The sequence below is a fragment of the Delphinus delphis genome, chromosome 17 (assembly GCF_949987515.2).
Source record: "Delphinus delphis chromosome 17, mDelDel1.2, whole genome shotgun sequence".
Taxonomy (NCBI): Eukaryota; Metazoa; Chordata; class Mammalia; order Artiodactyla; family Delphinidae; genus Delphinus; species Delphinus delphis.
In genome coordinates, this window is record NC_082699.1 from 79984909 (window position 1) to 79999968 (window position 15060).

At 69.3% G+C, this 15060-nt stretch overlaps 2 protein-coding genes across 2 annotated transcripts in view; one reads left to right on the plus strand and one right to left on the minus strand.

Annotated features, from left to right (window-relative positions):
* BOP1 (BOP1 ribosomal biogenesis factor) overlaps nucleotides 1-15060 on the minus strand; it is a 21034-nt gene continuing 5974 nt past the window's right edge. The window contains exons 3-16 of the mRNA XM_059995325.1: nucleotides 13062-13142; nucleotides 2717-2871; nucleotides 2501-2618; nucleotides 2321-2422; nucleotides 2038-2250; nucleotides 1803-1964; nucleotides 1634-1714; nucleotides 1493-1562; nucleotides 1282-1414; nucleotides 1023-1203; nucleotides 662-950; nucleotides 504-588; nucleotides 323-430; nucleotides 1-241 (exon numbers count right to left, since the gene is read on the minus strand). Coding sequence (XP_059851308.1) covers nucleotides 88-241; nucleotides 323-430; nucleotides 504-588; nucleotides 662-950; nucleotides 1023-1203; nucleotides 1282-1414; nucleotides 1493-1562; nucleotides 1634-1714; nucleotides 1803-1964; nucleotides 2038-2250; nucleotides 2321-2422; nucleotides 2501-2618; nucleotides 2717-2871; nucleotides 13062-13142 — 1932 coding nt within the window. The 3' untranslated portion in view covers nucleotides 1-87. The remainder of the gene's footprint in view (nucleotides 242-322; nucleotides 431-503; nucleotides 589-661; nucleotides 951-1022; nucleotides 1204-1281; nucleotides 1415-1492; nucleotides 1563-1633; nucleotides 1715-1802; nucleotides 1965-2037; nucleotides 2251-2320; nucleotides 2423-2500; nucleotides 2619-2716; nucleotides 2872-13061; nucleotides 13143-15060) is intronic.
* On the plus strand, nucleotides 4430-6389 carry SCX (scleraxis bHLH transcription factor). Its single transcript, XM_059995433.1, has 2 exons — nucleotides 4430-5126; nucleotides 6074-6389. Exons 1-2 carry the CDS (start codon nucleotides 4554-4556, stop codon nucleotides 6110-6112), a joined length of 612 nt encoding a protein of 203 aa, XP_059851416.1. The 5' UTR covers nucleotides 4430-4553; the 3' UTR covers nucleotides 6113-6389.

The window sequence follows — 15060 nt, forward strand, 5'->3', positions numbered from 1 at the left end:
TCACGCCAGCAGGAGAAACGCCTCTATTGAGTGTCCGAGCACACACACAGCCCAGCCCCACCTGCCCCGCCCGGGAAGCAGGGCCACCTAGGTGAAGAGGCGGAGGGTGCCGTCAGCCCCGGCGGAGAAGACCCACGGCTGGGTGGGGTGGAAGGCCACGTCCAGCACCCCCAGGTCTTTGGTCAGGCTGTGCCCCTTCAGCACCTTCACCGGCACCAGCAGCGGGTTCTGCAGCAGGTCGCTGTGGGGAAGGGAGAGGCTCAGGACGTGGGCGGCACAGTCCCCCCGGGGTGCGGGCAGGCGGGCAGGCACCAGCACTCACTTGTACACCATCCCGTGGCAGACGATGACACTGCCGTCGTCGGAGCCAGATGCAAAGAGCGGGTACCGGGGGTGGAAGGCCACGGCCCGGAGGGCCTTCTTGTGGTGCCTGAGGGGGGGACCAGGTTGAGGGGGGTGGGGGGGGTGAGTAGGGAGCAGCCTGTCACCCGCCAGCACCTCACCTCAGCACCCTGTACGGCCTGGTGGACAGGTCCAGGTCAAACCACACCAGCTTGCTGTCATAGCTGCCACAGATGACGTTGTCGCCTGGGGGAAGACGCGGTGGTAGGGACCTGGTGGCCCCCTCACCTGCCCCCCACCAACCAGGGCGCCCCCTCACCTGCCGGGTGCACTGCCAGGCTGGACACCCACTTGCAGTTGGGCGTCAGCGTCTTGGTGAGCTCCTGGCGCAGCAGGTGGTAGAGGCGGACGCTGCGCTGAGAAGCCACGAGCAGGAAAGGCCGCACGGGGTGGAAGGCCACGCGCTGCACCTGGCCGTGGCCGCGGCGGAAAGGGCTCTGGCTGCGGCGCCGGCTCAGCTGGTGGATCAGCACCTGGCTGCGGCCCGGGGTGGCCAGCACCACGGCCATGTAGTCCCCACGGCCGTGCCACGTCGCCTGCGTCACTGGCTGCGGGAAGGGAGGTGGGCTCAGCCGCGCCCCGCCCCGCCCCCGCCCTCCCCTCCCCCACAGCCCCCGCACCTTGCCATGGCAGATGCGCAGCCGCAGGCCGACCCGGCGCTCCTCCTCCGAGGCTTCCAGCCAGTGGGCGGGCTGCGCAGCAGGCTCCGCGGGCGGGGTGAAGGCGCTCAGCAGCTGGTCCGTGCTGCCCACCACCAGCCGGTCCCCCAGGGCCGGGTTCAGCAGCAGGACCGCGTCCTCCCTGCGGCCAGAGCCCAGTGAAGGCCCCCGGGCACAGGACCACCCCCGCCGGCGCGGGCACCCCCGGCCTCATACTCACACTGCCACGGCCACCAGGCAGACGGTCGGGCGGGGGTTCCAGGCGACGCTCTTCACCACGCCCCCCACGGGCACGGTCCTCACGCAGCGGGCGGAGGCCACCTCCCAGAGCCGCACCGAGCCATCGTCTGAGCCTGAGCACAGCGGATGGGCTCTCAGCACCCGGCCCCCAGCCCAGCCCCCATGGCAGGGCTGCCCCGCCCGAGGCCCACCTGATGCCAGCCACTGGCCACCCGGGGAGACACTGAGGCAGCGGACGAGGTCGCCGTGGCCCCTGTAGACCTGCAGAGAAGGGGCGGTGAGGGGCGGAGCCCCGGAACTGTGCTGCCAGCCGCCCCGCCCTGTCTGCTCACCAGGGCCTGGCACGTGGGGAAAGGCTGCAGGTCGCGTGGCCGGGGCAGTCTGGGGATGAGGTCCTCAGGGTCCACGTTCACCTGGGAGAGGAGCACGTGGGGTCAGCTGTGTCCACCCCCACTTCCCGCCCCCGCCCGGGAGCCCCACCCCCCACCCCCCACCGCACACCCTCATCTTGCGCTGCCGTGGGCACAGGTAGAGGTCAAGGCAGCGCTCGAAGCGCTCCTGGATGAAGCGGCCGTACGCAGGCACAGCCCGCAGGCTCGGGAAGCGGCGCGGCAGGAAGTTGAGCCTCCTCTCCTCGGGCTCCCGCTGCTCCCAGGCCATGCGCTGTAAAGGCAGGAGTGAGCCCGGAGCGCGGGGCGGGCGGGGGCAGGCAGACCCCAGCCTGCACCGGGCTCACCTCCTCCTCGCTGGGCAGGTACTCGGGAGGTGGGTTGTAGGACTCCGCGTGGCCCGGCAGGGCCAGCTTGGGTGCCGGCACGTGCATTTTGTGGCGGCCCAGCACCGCGTCGGGGTCCTCTTGGGCCCACAGGTCGTAGAAGCTGGGGGTGGAGTCCCGAGGACGGCGAGGCTGGATCCAGCCCATCTTAATGGCATGCACCATGCGGGAGACCTGCAGAGGTGGCAGGGTCAGGGCGGGGGCAGGTGGCCGGGGGCGGGCCGGAGGATGGGGCCACACCCACCTTCTCCTTCTCCACCAGGGACGGGATAAAGCTGCGCTTGTCAGCAGGCCGGTTGGTCACCGGGTGTATCATGAGGTCCCCACTGAAGAAGTCCACAGCCGGCTGCGGGGACGAACAGAGGGGTGTGGGCCCGGGCCCCGCAGGTGTCCCCAGACCCTGGGGACAGCGGCTGCCCCTTACCTCGTACGGGTTGAAGCTCACATCCCCAAACTGGCCCCTCTGCAGTCGCCGCACCAGGGCCACCTGTTCATCTGTCAGCTGCACGCTGTGCCCCGTCATCCGGTCCCGCACCGTACGCCTAGGGGCTGCCCGTCAGCGCCGAGGCCCTGCCCCAGCCCGCGCCGCCCCAGCCCACCGGCCCTGTCCCACCCCACAGTCTCCGCCCCACGCCCGCACCAGTAGTCAGGGTTGTCCATCTTGTCCAGAAACTGGTCCAGCTCGTCAGGGGTGCGCAGGGGCTTATAGATGCGCCTGCCGTCCAGGTCGTAGCCCACGTGGGGGAAGTCATCGTACCACTCCAAGGGCACGTTGCCCACCGTGTTCCGGATGTCCTGGGGCAGAAGGCCAGCATATCGGCACTGGACACCCACTGTGCCCACCCGTCCCTCCAAGCCCCCCAAAAGATACAGACGAGGGGGAAAGGTGAGGGCAAAGGGACGGGCTTCAAGGCTAGCCAGGGGCAGCACCCGGGCACCCTGGCTTGTGCCCTCTCCCTGGGGTGTGACGTGGCAGGGCAGCCGGCACTGTCCCCCACCACCCCCTGGCCCTCAGAGGCGCCGGAGCTGTACCTTCACATTTTCCACTGAAGTAGCGCCAACGCCGGAGCCTCCCCCTGGATTCCTTGGCCAGGGCTCCGGGCAGCCACAGGCAAGGGTGACCTCATCGCCCGTGGGCTCCCTCCCCTGGCGGGGGGCCTTAGGCAAAACCGGGTAGCCACGGGCAGGGACTCGGGGAAGACCCCACCCACCCACCACAAAGGGACGCCGAAGCCGCCGCACTGTGACCTGCAGGCGTTCAGGGACTCCCCAGCCCCCAGCCCTGCCCCCCACCCCACCCTCAGCGGGCAGAGCAGCCACATTCCTGGACACACATTCCTGGTCGAGGCCCCTGCCAGCCGCCACCCTCCCTCCACCCAGCACAGAGACTGCTGCCCAGGCGGCCGCTTCCTGCAACAGTAGCCCCGGGAGGAGTGGCCCCAACGAGACAGCACGGCCGGGAGCCTGGGAACCCCTCCCCCTTACAGCAGGACAGGACCCTCTGGGAGCTGCCCCTCTGCACCTGCCCCCAGCCCCCAACCTGCCGACTTCAGTTCTCCCCGCTTGCCCATCCTCCAGGTGTGCCCCCGCGTGTCCCTGCCGTTGCTAGGAATGCCCTTCCTTCTCCTGTGACCCCCAAGTCTACACAGCCATCCCTGAATTGGACAGACTGGGGGTGGGGGGGTCGGTGGCCCAGAGAAAAGGCCCACGGGAGCACTCAGCAGGGGAACGGGGTGCTGGTGGGGATTTCTCCAGAGCAGGAGCGCAGGCAGGACCCGGTAAAGTGGGCACACACAGCCTGGGCCAGACCTGGAGGTTGATGCCAGGAGGGGGCAGGTGCAGGAGACACAGGCTGTGTCATCAGGCGACCCCAGGCACAAACCTGAGAGGGGGCGGCCAAGGGAGCTGGGGCTGAACTCCAGCCCCTCGAAGCTGTTCTCTGCCCCCTCCTCCGGGCACAGAAGGCCCAAGTGTACATGGGAGGGAGAGACAGACAGGGTGTGGCTAGGCGCTGGGGCCAGGGCAGCTGGGTTAACTTGGTCATGCCAAGGAAGAAGGCCCGGGTCATGGGTCCTGCTTGACCCTCCTGCCCCCCCGCAAAGAGGGAGGAGAGGAGGCGGCACAGCCCCGGTACCACCCAGAAGGGGGCTCCCACTTTCCCCGCATCCCCCAAAGACAGCAAGATGCTCCAGGCCCCTTCACCGTGGCGCGAGAAGGCAGAGGGACAGAGGGCCCCTGCTCCAAGCGGCCTCCAGGGGCTGGGAGGCGGGGAGGAGGGCGGGCCGGCGCGGGGGAGGGGCCGCCTCGGCTATAAAGGCCCGGCCCGCGGCCCTGCTCCAGCCCGGGACGCACACGTGCGCGCGGCGCCGCAGCCGCCACCGCGGGAGCCCTGAGACCCCGCGCCCCCCTGGCCTGGGCGGCGGCGGCGGCAGCGGCATGCACAGCGCGCCGCGGAGCTGACGGCGGCCGCCGGCCCCATGTCCTTCGCGATGCTGCGCTCGGCACCGCCCGGCCGCTACCTGTACCCCGAGGTGAGCCCGCTGTCGGAGGACGAGGACCGCGGCAGCGAGAGTTCGGGCTCCGACGAGAAGCCCTGCCGCGTGCACGCGGCGCGCTGTGGCCTCCAGGGCGCCCGAAGACGGGCCGGGGGCCGGCGGGCGGGGGGCGGCGGCCCGGGGCCTGGGGGGCGGCCGGGCCGCGAGCCCCGACAGCGGCACACGGCGAACGCGCGCGAGCGGGACCGGACGAACAGCGTGAACACGGCCTTCACGGCGCTGCGCACGCTCATCCCCACCGAGCCGGCCGACCGCAAGCTCTCCAAGATCGAGACCCTGCGCCTGGCCTCCAGCTACATCTCGCACCTGGGCAACGTGTTGCTGGTGGGTGAGGCCTGCGGCGACGGGCAACCCTGCCACTCGGGGCCCGCCTTCTTCCACGCGGCGCGCTCTGGCAGCCCTCCACCCCCGCCGCCCCCGCCCCCCGCCCGCGACGGCGAGAACGCCCAGCCCAAACAGATCTGCACCTTCTGCCTCAGCAACCAAAGAAAGTTGGTGAGTGTTGGCCGCGGGTCGTCCCCAGAAAGGGAGGCGAGGAGGATGGGGCGCCCCCCACCTCCAAACCACCCGTGCAACCCACACCTGCCTGGCAGAGAGGGCGGGGCCAGAGGCAGGCAGAGCTCCCCAGCAGCACCTGTTAACCCACGCGCAACCCCGTGCCCGGGGCGGGGGGGGGCGGGGGGGGGGGCGCAGCACGAGGAGGAGGGCGCAGCTGGAGCAGGCGGGGCCGGGCCTTCCCTGGACGTTCTCCCCACGAGTCCTCTGGACACAGGCTCCCACGGGGACCAGACAAGGGCACCCAGGGCCAGATGGGGGAGGAGACTGTGGCAGGGCCGACACCAACTTGGAAGCTAGGGGACCAAACCAGGGTTGGATCAAGCAACTCTGGCCACCCACCCTGCCCCCGGGGGAAAGAGACTCAGGGGCAGTGGGATCCACTTGCTCTGCCACTGGCCTAAGGCTTATTGGGCACCTGCCTGCCCTCCCCTGGCCCCTGCCCCTGGGGCTGCCCACTCGGACACCAGTGCAGCTGTGGGACCCGCTGGCAGGAGCGGGCAGGAGACTGGGGGCTGGGGGAGAGGCCCCGCTGCGGGAGACGCTGGCTGGCCGTGATTTACGGCTTCTGCTGTGCTTGGTGGCACTGGAAAAGCAGGGTGAGCAGGCAAGGAGAAAATACGGCGCGGCTCTCCCCAATCCCCACTTCCTCTCCAGACGGCACGCGCGAGCTCCTGGGGCCTGAACATCTGGGAAATTTAATTTTACAATTTCGGCTGTGCAGCAGCGTACTCTCCTCCCCAAGCCGCTTGGGGAAGCTGGGCTGAGCGTGGAAGGGGGGTGCTTTCAGCACCCCACCACCCGAGACAGCACCCAGTGGGGAAGCCCAGAGGTGCAGGCTGGCACTGGTCTCTGCGCGGGCCCTGACACTGCCCTCCCCTCTGCAGAGCAAGGACCGAGACAGAAAGACGGCGATTCGGAGTTAGAGGCGGACACTGCTGGGCCATCCACGGAGAGCCCCCATGGACCTGACTCGGGCACAGGCCTCCCTGAGGGCACCCCCCAGGCCAGCCCTGCCCCAGCTGTGAGCGGGGCCGATGGACAGACAGGCGGTGGGACTCAGAGCTGGCCCAGCACTTGCCCAGCCCCACTGGAACTTTCCGTGCTGGCTCCCAACCTGGTTTTCTTCTGGTCGCTATGTGCTGGCATCTTTGATACGATAATATAAAGTCTGGAAACTTTGTATAATTAAAAGCAAAACAATTATCTTCTAAACACGGACGCACACTGTCCTCTCCAGCAATCGAGAATCCACCCTGAGCCGGAGCCCGAGCCCACCCTCCCACCCCTCAGGGCTCCATGGGCCAAGGTACCCAGTTCTCGGGGAAGGTCCCCCACTTTCCCGGGCTCAGGGCCGGCGCGCCCAGCACCCCCGACCAGGGAACTACAGCGTGGGGTCCGAAGGAGACCTGTGAAGGGAGAGGAGGGCGAGGGACCGAGCAGGACACAGGCAGCCCAGGCCCGGGAGCAGTCTCGCCCCACCCCCGTTCCAAGAGCCTGCCTGGTGTCCCAGTGCCCTGAAGGGTCCTCAGTGCTTGCGGCATGCAACTCACTGGTCGCTCTTCAGGGCCTCGGCACCTCAGCCTCTGCCCACGGAGCCCCACGAAGGGGGCCTGTGGGGGAGGGTAAGCGAGGGGCACTGTCTGGCAGAGTGAGTCCCCAGGCCTGAGGGCATGGACCAGGTGGCAGCTGCCTGTGTGTACCCCTGGGGCCCACCCCTGCCCCCAGCCCTGCAATTGGCCCCGGCAGCACTGCTCACACCGAGAGGACCCCTGGCTGCCCACCACCCACCCACCCACCCAACTCCCCCAAAGGCCCCACCTGCCCATGAGGAGGGCAATCCAGGCTTCTCCCCAGAGCTGTGCACAGCTGGTGGACCACTAAAATCGTGCAGGTGACAATTATAGACTAGTGGCGCGAGCTCCACGGGCACAGCAGAGAAGAGAGGTGGGGGCGGCTCTGTGCAGGCCACCCCAGCACCCCCAGGCTGGCCAGCAGCCTGACTTCCGGCCAGCGGGCGGGGAATGGCCATGAGCGCCAGGTGCCAGCCCTGGGCCCTGCAAGCCCTCAGCGCAGGCTCAGGGACCCCGGGAGAGGGCAGGTGCCAGGCCCACGTGGGCACCGCAACAGGGCAGGGCTAGAGCCACCCCCTCCTCTGAACAGACGGGCTCCAGGGAACCGAGAAGCAGGAAGCGATGGTGTAATTTTGGAGGAAATTCTCAAAGCCAGAGCCATTAAGGACTAGAAGGGGGCTGTGTCCAATCTGATAGAAATATAACAGGATAAAAAGTCACAACGGCAGGTTCCACTCAGAGAGAAACCCAACCCCAAATTTCCTCTCCTTAATCCTGCAGGAGCTTACAGCTGGCCAGCCAAAGGGGGGGAGAGGGCATGCTCGGTCACCCCCACCCGCCTGCCTGGAGAGCCAGGACCCAGGAGGAATGTGGGGGTCTGCCTGGGGGATGAGAAAGGCACCCCTTCCGCCCCGGGGCACTGAGGACACTGCGAGAACGCGACCCGCAGAGGGGCACGCGGGCAAGCAGGGACGCCCCCCAGGGTCTCTGGCCTGCCTCCCCTGCTCCCCGGGGCACCAGTGCAGTTCTGTGGGGACGGTCTGTGGCCCACCTGCCGCTCACCCACCGGCCTCACCTCTCCATACCTGGGCTAGGTGGGAGTGCACCCTCCCTCACAAATCCTCCCGAAGACGATGGGCGGCAGGGGGCAGGGGGCCGCATGCCCTGCACAAAGGCCTGAGAGAAGAGTGCGGGGTGAGGGGGACAGGCAGGGCGAGGCCGGAGGGGCATGGGTGTCAGGGACCCTTGGAGCCGGTGCAGGAGAGGAGAAGGGGCTGAGGGAGCCTCAGAGATGCCAAGTCGGTAGGAGAGGACAGGCCGTTGGGACGGTCCCCAGGGGCCGGCAGGTCCTGGCACGGGGCGCGTGGGCCAGGCCCTCGGCTGCTGGGCCTGTGACTCCGACAGCGGCTGCAGCTTGGCCAGCCTCGGGCCCGGGCAGTGGGCCCGGTCGCTCCCTGAGCTGCACCGGTAGCAGCAGAGGCTGAGAGCCTGGCCCGCCAGCCAGCAGGGGAGGGAGGGGAGGGGGCGGGGAGGGGCACGCCGTCACCCTCCACCGCTCCAGAAATTCAAACCAGACTGGGGGTGGCGGGCCGGCCCGAGCCCCTGCAGCCCCACGAGAGTCCACTTGGCTATTCACGGCAGCCGCCAGGCCCCCGTCCACCACAAACCCCACTTCCTCCCCAGGACGCCAGCCTCGCCCCTCCACCGAGCCTCTGCGTGCCAGTGCCCCACAGAGGCGGCACGAAAGGAGGGCCCAGCCCGCACCCTGGGCCAGCAGCCGCCTCTGCGGGCCAAGCAGGCCTGGAAACGCTCTGATGGCCATCAGGGCCAGGCTGTCAGCTCCCTGTCCCCAGCCCGGGGAACGAGCTGCTGCCGGCACCACGTGATCCATCGCCAGGCCGCCTGCGCCCGCAGGCCAGCCGGCCCCCACCCTGCGCAGCACCTGCGGGCTGCCAGGAAGCACATGTGACCCTGTGGGGGCGGGAGCCCGCCGACCCCTCCAGGGCCCAGACAGCCCCCAGCCTGCGCTCTCCCAGGGGGCCGCCATGCCCCAAGGACGAGCCTTCGGGCGGCAGGGGTCCCCCGCCCCCCAGGCTGCACCGGACACGGGCGGCCACCGGCTGATGTGTCGGCTGGGATTTTTCCGCTCTCGCAGAGCCCCCCCTCCCCTCCCCCTCCCCAAAGTGGCTGCAGCTGTCAGGACCGCAGATTGGAACTGCAGGTACGGCGCTGGCCCGCTGCCCACCTCCCTCCCGTGTCTGTCTGAGAGAAAGGAAGCCGGCCCACCTCTGGAATCCTTCACTCTCTCCTCGTTCCGCCTCTCCCACCTGTCCCCGGGGAGCGCGGGGTCAGCCGCCCTCGCTCGGGCTCTCTCTTCCCCTTGCCCCTCTCCGATTACAATGCCGGCAGTGTTCCCTCAGCTCCCCCGACACGGAGCCCCCCCCGCCCCCCGCCTTCCTGCACCTCCTCTCTCCCGCACTCCATGGCGGGAGGAGGACAGGCCACGTGCCCCAGGCCACCTGCTGCAGCTGAACCCACACAAGGTGCTGGCAGGATGAGTCCTGAGTCCTGGTCGACGGGCCCAAGGGGAGAAAGCCAGGTCCCACTCGGCCTCTTCCTGCCCCAAAGACCAAAGCCAGCTGAGGGGATCCCGGCAGGGGTCGGGGTCAGAAGCAGGGCCCACCAGCTGTAGCCAGCCAGGCCAGGGTGGGGCGGGCGAGAAACTCGGAACCCCCTTCCCAAACCTCCTCCGTCAGACTGTCCCTCCCAGTTGCCGTCCTCACAGAAGTGCTGCTGGCCCGACCCACCCGAGCCGTCGGACGTCGTGTGGGCACAGGGCCCCTCCAAGGCCACTCCTTGACCCCTGACCAGTGCCTCCACGGCTGCTGGGGTAGAGAGAAGCAAGTCCACTCCCCCGCCAAGGGGTCCATGGGGGAGGGGGTGAGGGCACCGAGGTTGCCCCTGCTCTTCGGTCCTCAGATACCCAAGACCCCCACCCACCTGCCCCTCCCCCTCCTGGGGTTGGCCAGGGTCCAGCGGGCATTCCCACGTGGGACACCCGAATCTCGGCTCCCTGCAGGCAAGGGCTCCCGGAAACTCCCCTGGGAATGCTGGAGGTGGGCATAGGCTTGGGACCCCCTTGCTAAGTGCCAAAGGCCCACTACGCTGCTTCACACATCCCAGCCCCAGCCCCTCTAAGACCTCATTCGGGAGGACTCGCCCCGAGCCCCTGCCCACACACGGCCAGCCCCCCACCCCGAGCCCTGTCCTCAGCGAGGCAGCCACGGCCTGGGCCGGGACACATGCTGGCCCTGCTCAGCAGCCAGCCGCTCACCGCCTTTCCCACACAACTTGCCCCCACAAGCCTGCCCAGCCAGCCCCAGTCCACGGCCACACCTCCAGCCCTAGGGCGACACCCACCCCACCCCCGCCCCGCCCCAGGCCCAGGAAACTGGCTCCAGTGGGCACAGGGCAGGCCAGGGCCTCTACCACCCAGCTGCCCCAGTGAAAGGGAGGGTGCTGCGATCCTCCAACACCCTCCGCCCTCCCCAGGGGGAACCCTGTCTCCCAAGTGTGACAAGTGGACCCGGGGGGGCGGCGCTGGCGGGGGGCACCCCACACACACCCAAACGCAGCGGGCCTGGCTGAGAGGTGGTGCCTGGCAAAGGCAGCCAGGGGCGCCCTGAGGTCACAGCCGCCACACCCACAGCCCCCCCACGGCCACCTGTGAGGCCACGGTGTCATCGGGCCCCTCCCAGGCCAGGCGGCCGGGGCGACCGGAGGGTCTGTCGGAGCCTGGCCGTGGGACGGGGGCCCGCCAGGGAGGCCGGCGGCCCGCGAGGCCGAGACGCACGCTCTGCGCAACAGCTCGAAACCCGAGCCGCGGCTGCGCTGCCAGCAGCAAGCGAGCGCCGGGGGCCGAGGGCCGCGCCGGGGGCCGGGGCCGGGGGCGGGGCCCGGAGGACGCGGCTGCCGCTCAGTAGCCGGGAGGCCATTAGCGGCGCCTGGCGGGAGAGCTGGGAGGACCGCAGCCCGGACGCAGATGCGCCCGCCGCCCGCCCACCCTTGCAGGGCCGGGACCCCGGGGGCTCGCAGCCCCGCCCCCACCCCACCCGCCCAAGGCCTCAGCTTCTCCCAGGCCAGAGGCAGGGTGGGGGAACCCCGCTGCTGCGAAGGCCGCCCAGCCCCCCGCCCCCGCCCCTCCTCCCGGGGCGGCAGCTGGATGAGATCACGTCTGTGGGGGAGGGGTGCAGTGGACTTGTGGGAGCGGGGCTCCCCCCACTCACGGTGGCCAGGACCCCCGCCACGCGTGGCCTGGCAGCACGTTCAGGGGCTGCAGCCCTGTTGCTGCCTGGGATGTGAGCTGGGGGGAAGGTACGGAGAAGGCCAAGGTGCGGAAACAGGACCCAGGTCTCCCGAGAAGGAGGACCGTTGCTCACCCGTCAGTGCCTGGGACCGGGGTCCCCCAAAGCCATGCACGGCAGAGGCCGGCGGTCAGAGGGCCTAGAAAGTCCGGGCCTCAAGCCCAGGCCTGAGGGGTGGGCAGGACAGGGACTGGGGAGGGGGAGGTTGGGCACTGCCACACCGCAGGTTCTCCCCCAGGAGCATGCCTTGTCAGGACACCACTGCTGGAGGCTGGCCAAGGCCTGAGTGGAGTCCTGGCACCACCGGCCACCTCCAAGGATGCTGCGTGGAGGAGGCGCTGCCCGACACAATGCGACCAAGTGTTCGCAGACGGTGGCCCCTCCCAAGTGCCAACCACCCAGGGCACAGCCCCGGGGTGGGGGAGGCTCCCGCGCCCCTCGCGTGCTCTTGCCCCTTGGGCTCCCGAGAGGACTGCTCGCCACCCCACCTCTCAAGCCTCTTCCCTGAAGCCCACCCTGCTTTGCACAGACGGCAGAGACGCGGCGACAAGTGTGTGTGTGTCGGGGGGGGGGGCGGGGGGGCCGGGGCAGCACTTCTCAGGGAGGAGAGCATCTGTCAGGCCAGCCTGGTCCCTGAAAGCCGAGCTCTGCCGCCCCCTCGAGCCACAGCCGGCTGTGCTGGCAGAAGTACGGCTCCCTGTCACTCAGGCGACATATGGGATAGTCATCGCCGGAGGAAGCAGCCCCCACCCCGGCGGCTCCAGCACAGCCCGAGCCAGGAGGAGCGCCTCCCCGCGGGCGGGCCGAAGCCCCTCCCCCGGCCTCTGCACTCCATTTACAATCATCATCGATTTCTCAAAATACCGAATATAAAAAAGTAGCCGACAGGATGTGGCTGCCGACAGCCAGAGCCCCTGGGAGGGGGGGAGACAGGCCGGGAGCCGCGCTGCACCGGCCCCCCTTCACCGAGCACGCCCGCTGCTCCGGCCAGGAAACCAATTTATTTTGTTTTGTCTCTGTTCTCTGAGCGCACAGAGACCGGGTCGGGCGCGCAGCCAAGGCTCCTGCAGCCGCTGCCAAGAGAGCAGAGGATGGGGGTGGAAGCTGCGCGGGGGGGGGGGCGGCGCGCGTGTCTCCCCAGCCGGGACAGCCCCTGGCAGGCGGCAGGAAGAGCCACCGGGCGGCAGGGACCGCCGTCTCTGCAGGCCCCCCAGCCCGAGGAGGCACACACCCGGAGGGCTCACGCCAGGGCAGTGGGCACGGGGGCCGCAGCCCCGCCCGGCGGCCAGGACACATTAGGGAGGGGGCGGCTGGGCGAGCAGCACGGCCACGTCTACCTGGGAGGCTCCTCAGCCCCAGCGTCCCCCAGAACCCACGGGCAGCTCCGGGCAGCTGAGCCACAGCAGCCTCTGCCCGAGCACCCCTAGCCTGGCAGCAAGCTTTCCCCTTGAGAGCGTAAACGTGGGAAGGACGACCAGATTCACTGAGGGCCCCTGCGGCCCAGGCCTCCAGGATGCCAGGGAGGAAAGGGGCAGAGAACCGGGGCCGCCCGTCTCCTGCCCTCAGTGCCCAGTGCAGGTGCCCGTGGGGCCTGTCACTGCACCCTCACCCCCGGGGCCCAGCCCAGGCCGGCTGGTGTCGGCGAAGCCTCCCCGGGCCTGTCGGTGCCCGCCCAGAGCATAGGGGCGCCCACCGCCTGCCAGCCCCGCCGCCCACCCCCAGGGCCCAGGGGTGGCTGCGAGGTGCCCAGTGCCCTCCCCTCCCCGCGATGACACACACTCCTGCAGTCACGTGTACCCGACCCTGAATCGCTCTTCCAGACGGGGACTGGGGCCCCAGGCCAGGACGCCCACTCAGGCCTCGCTGTGGCCTGACCCACCTCTGCCCAGGCAGTGCAGCCCACCCTGCGAGCGAGGAGGCCACGGCCCCAGCCATACCTCCTCGTCAGAGCTGTCCTCCACGTACTCGTCCTCAAGCCGCACACTCGCCACCTCCGTCCTCGGCGAAGGGGTCCCGGCCTGGGAAGGGAAGGGGAGAGCAATTATGTTATGTCAGGACACTGACGCCCTATGCCTGGGGCAGATCGCAGGTCCAGGATGCCCGCCCCCTCCTGCCAACGCTGAGGCCTAGGTTCCTACACCCCAGTCTCTAAGCGGCTCCAACCTGGTCCCACCGCAGGTCTAAGTGGGCCTCTCAGGGAGGGGGGTCCCACCCAGGGTCATCCTCTGTCAAGGGCTGGACCCATCATAACGTCCAAGCTCCGGGAGAGGACCCCAGGGAGGGGCTGACACCGGCAAAGGAGCACTTAGCCACCCCCGCACCCCTTAATGCGAACAACGGCTGCAGGGCTCCCGGCCCAAAGGCCCAGCCGAGCCCAGAGCCAGCCTGGGCTCAGGGGACGAGGCCTCTCAGCAGCCGTTCCACCGAGGGGAAGGCCATGTACTCGCTCTTGGCCACCAGCAGAGGGGCCACAGCCGACCCACTCCTAGGGCAAGACCCTTGCCCCGAGGAGGCCACATTCAGCGCAGCCGGCCAAGGGCCCAGAGAGGCACCCACACTCTCAGACTGCTGGGAGGACCCGGCCCCAGGCTGACCCCGCCCACCGGGCCAGTGAGTGGGTGCCACTGCTCACTCACACCCCAACCTGGAAAACAGATTCTCCCCTTGTGGGGCGGGGGGACCTGGTGCACCGGAACTGGGATTGATGGGGAGAACAGCCCGTCTCTCCCCCACGACTCCAGGGGCAGTAAAGTGTAGCAGGGGCCCCCCCACCCCAAGCACGGGCGCCCCGCCCAGAGCCCCGCTCCCCCTGCCCGGGCAGGAGCCAAAGGCCCGCAAGGCAGCTCTCCCTCCCTCCTGTTTTTCCCTCGGTGTAAGGAGGGTGGGAGAGTAACTTTCTTTCCAGGCCAGGAAAAGGCGAGATTCGGTTTCCACGTCTCTCCCACCCCTTGCTCCCCGAGCTGTGCGCTGCGGGAGCCCTGCCCTGAAAGTGGGTCAGCACTGCCTGGGGGCGGGGGCAAGCGGGGGGCGCAGAGGGCCAGCCTGGGACCCAAAGCTTTCCTGCCGTCCTCACCCACAGCAGCAACCAGCGGACACACCTGCCCCAGGCCCTGGGCTGGCAGGACCCCAGGCCGGGCCACTTGCAAGTCTCTCCACAGCCCCCTGATGCCAGCCCGTGGCTGACAGGCCACTGGTCGCAGCAGGGTCGGCAGTGCAGGCCACGGTGCTCCAAGGCTGCCAACTGCCAGCCAGTCTGATGCCCCCCACCAGGCACTGGACCCCAGAAGCCCAGCACCACCTGCACGACAGGCCACCATCCCGGGGCCCTGGCCAGCCCCAGTGATGCCTGCGGAACCAGACACAGGCGGGACCTCAGCAAGGGGAGGGGACACCCAGCAGCGGGGCTCTGAGTTTCTGGGCAAAAGAGCTGGACACCCGGCAAGGAGGGCCCTCCCTCACGGCACCAGGGCTCTGAAGCCACATCCTCCCTCCAGAGGTGACGCTGCAAGGCAGATGGTGGCCACCAGGGGGCTGCCGTGATGCGGGGCGTGGCCCAGCTCCTGGGACCAGGAGGACCTAACAAACCCCGCCCCTTCAAAGTTTAGAGGTACCGTAGCCGGGCAGTGGCCACCGTAAAAAAGGGAGAACTTGCACAGCGCCGCCCTCTCTCCGCTTTCTCAAGCGGCCCAGCCCCGGCCCCCAACATCCTCAGGCACAGGCACCAGGTGGCGAGGGACTGCCCAGAGCCGCCAGCGCCCACCCCAAGACGGGGTCAACGCCACGTGCTGCGGGCTCGCAAACGTGTCCATGTGGATGGCTGGGGGCCCACGGGCAGGACCAGAGGGAAGTGGGGTTCTGTAGGCAAATGTCCCAGACCAGGGGACCAAGGGAGGCAGGACGGGCCTCTCCTGGGAGGCGCTGCAGCCTCGCAACATG

What these genes read in the sequence shown, in the direction of transcription:
- SCX (XM_059995433.1), top strand. Translation starts at nt 4,554, where the DNA reads ATGTCCTTCGCGATGCTGCGCTCGGCACCGCCCGGCCGCTACCTGTAC. An exon ending in TCAGCAACCAAAGAAAGTTG is followed by an intron (nt 5,127 to 6,073) that starts GTGAGTGTTGGC and finishes TCCCCTCTGCAG; the next exon opens with AGCAAGGACCGAGACAGAAA.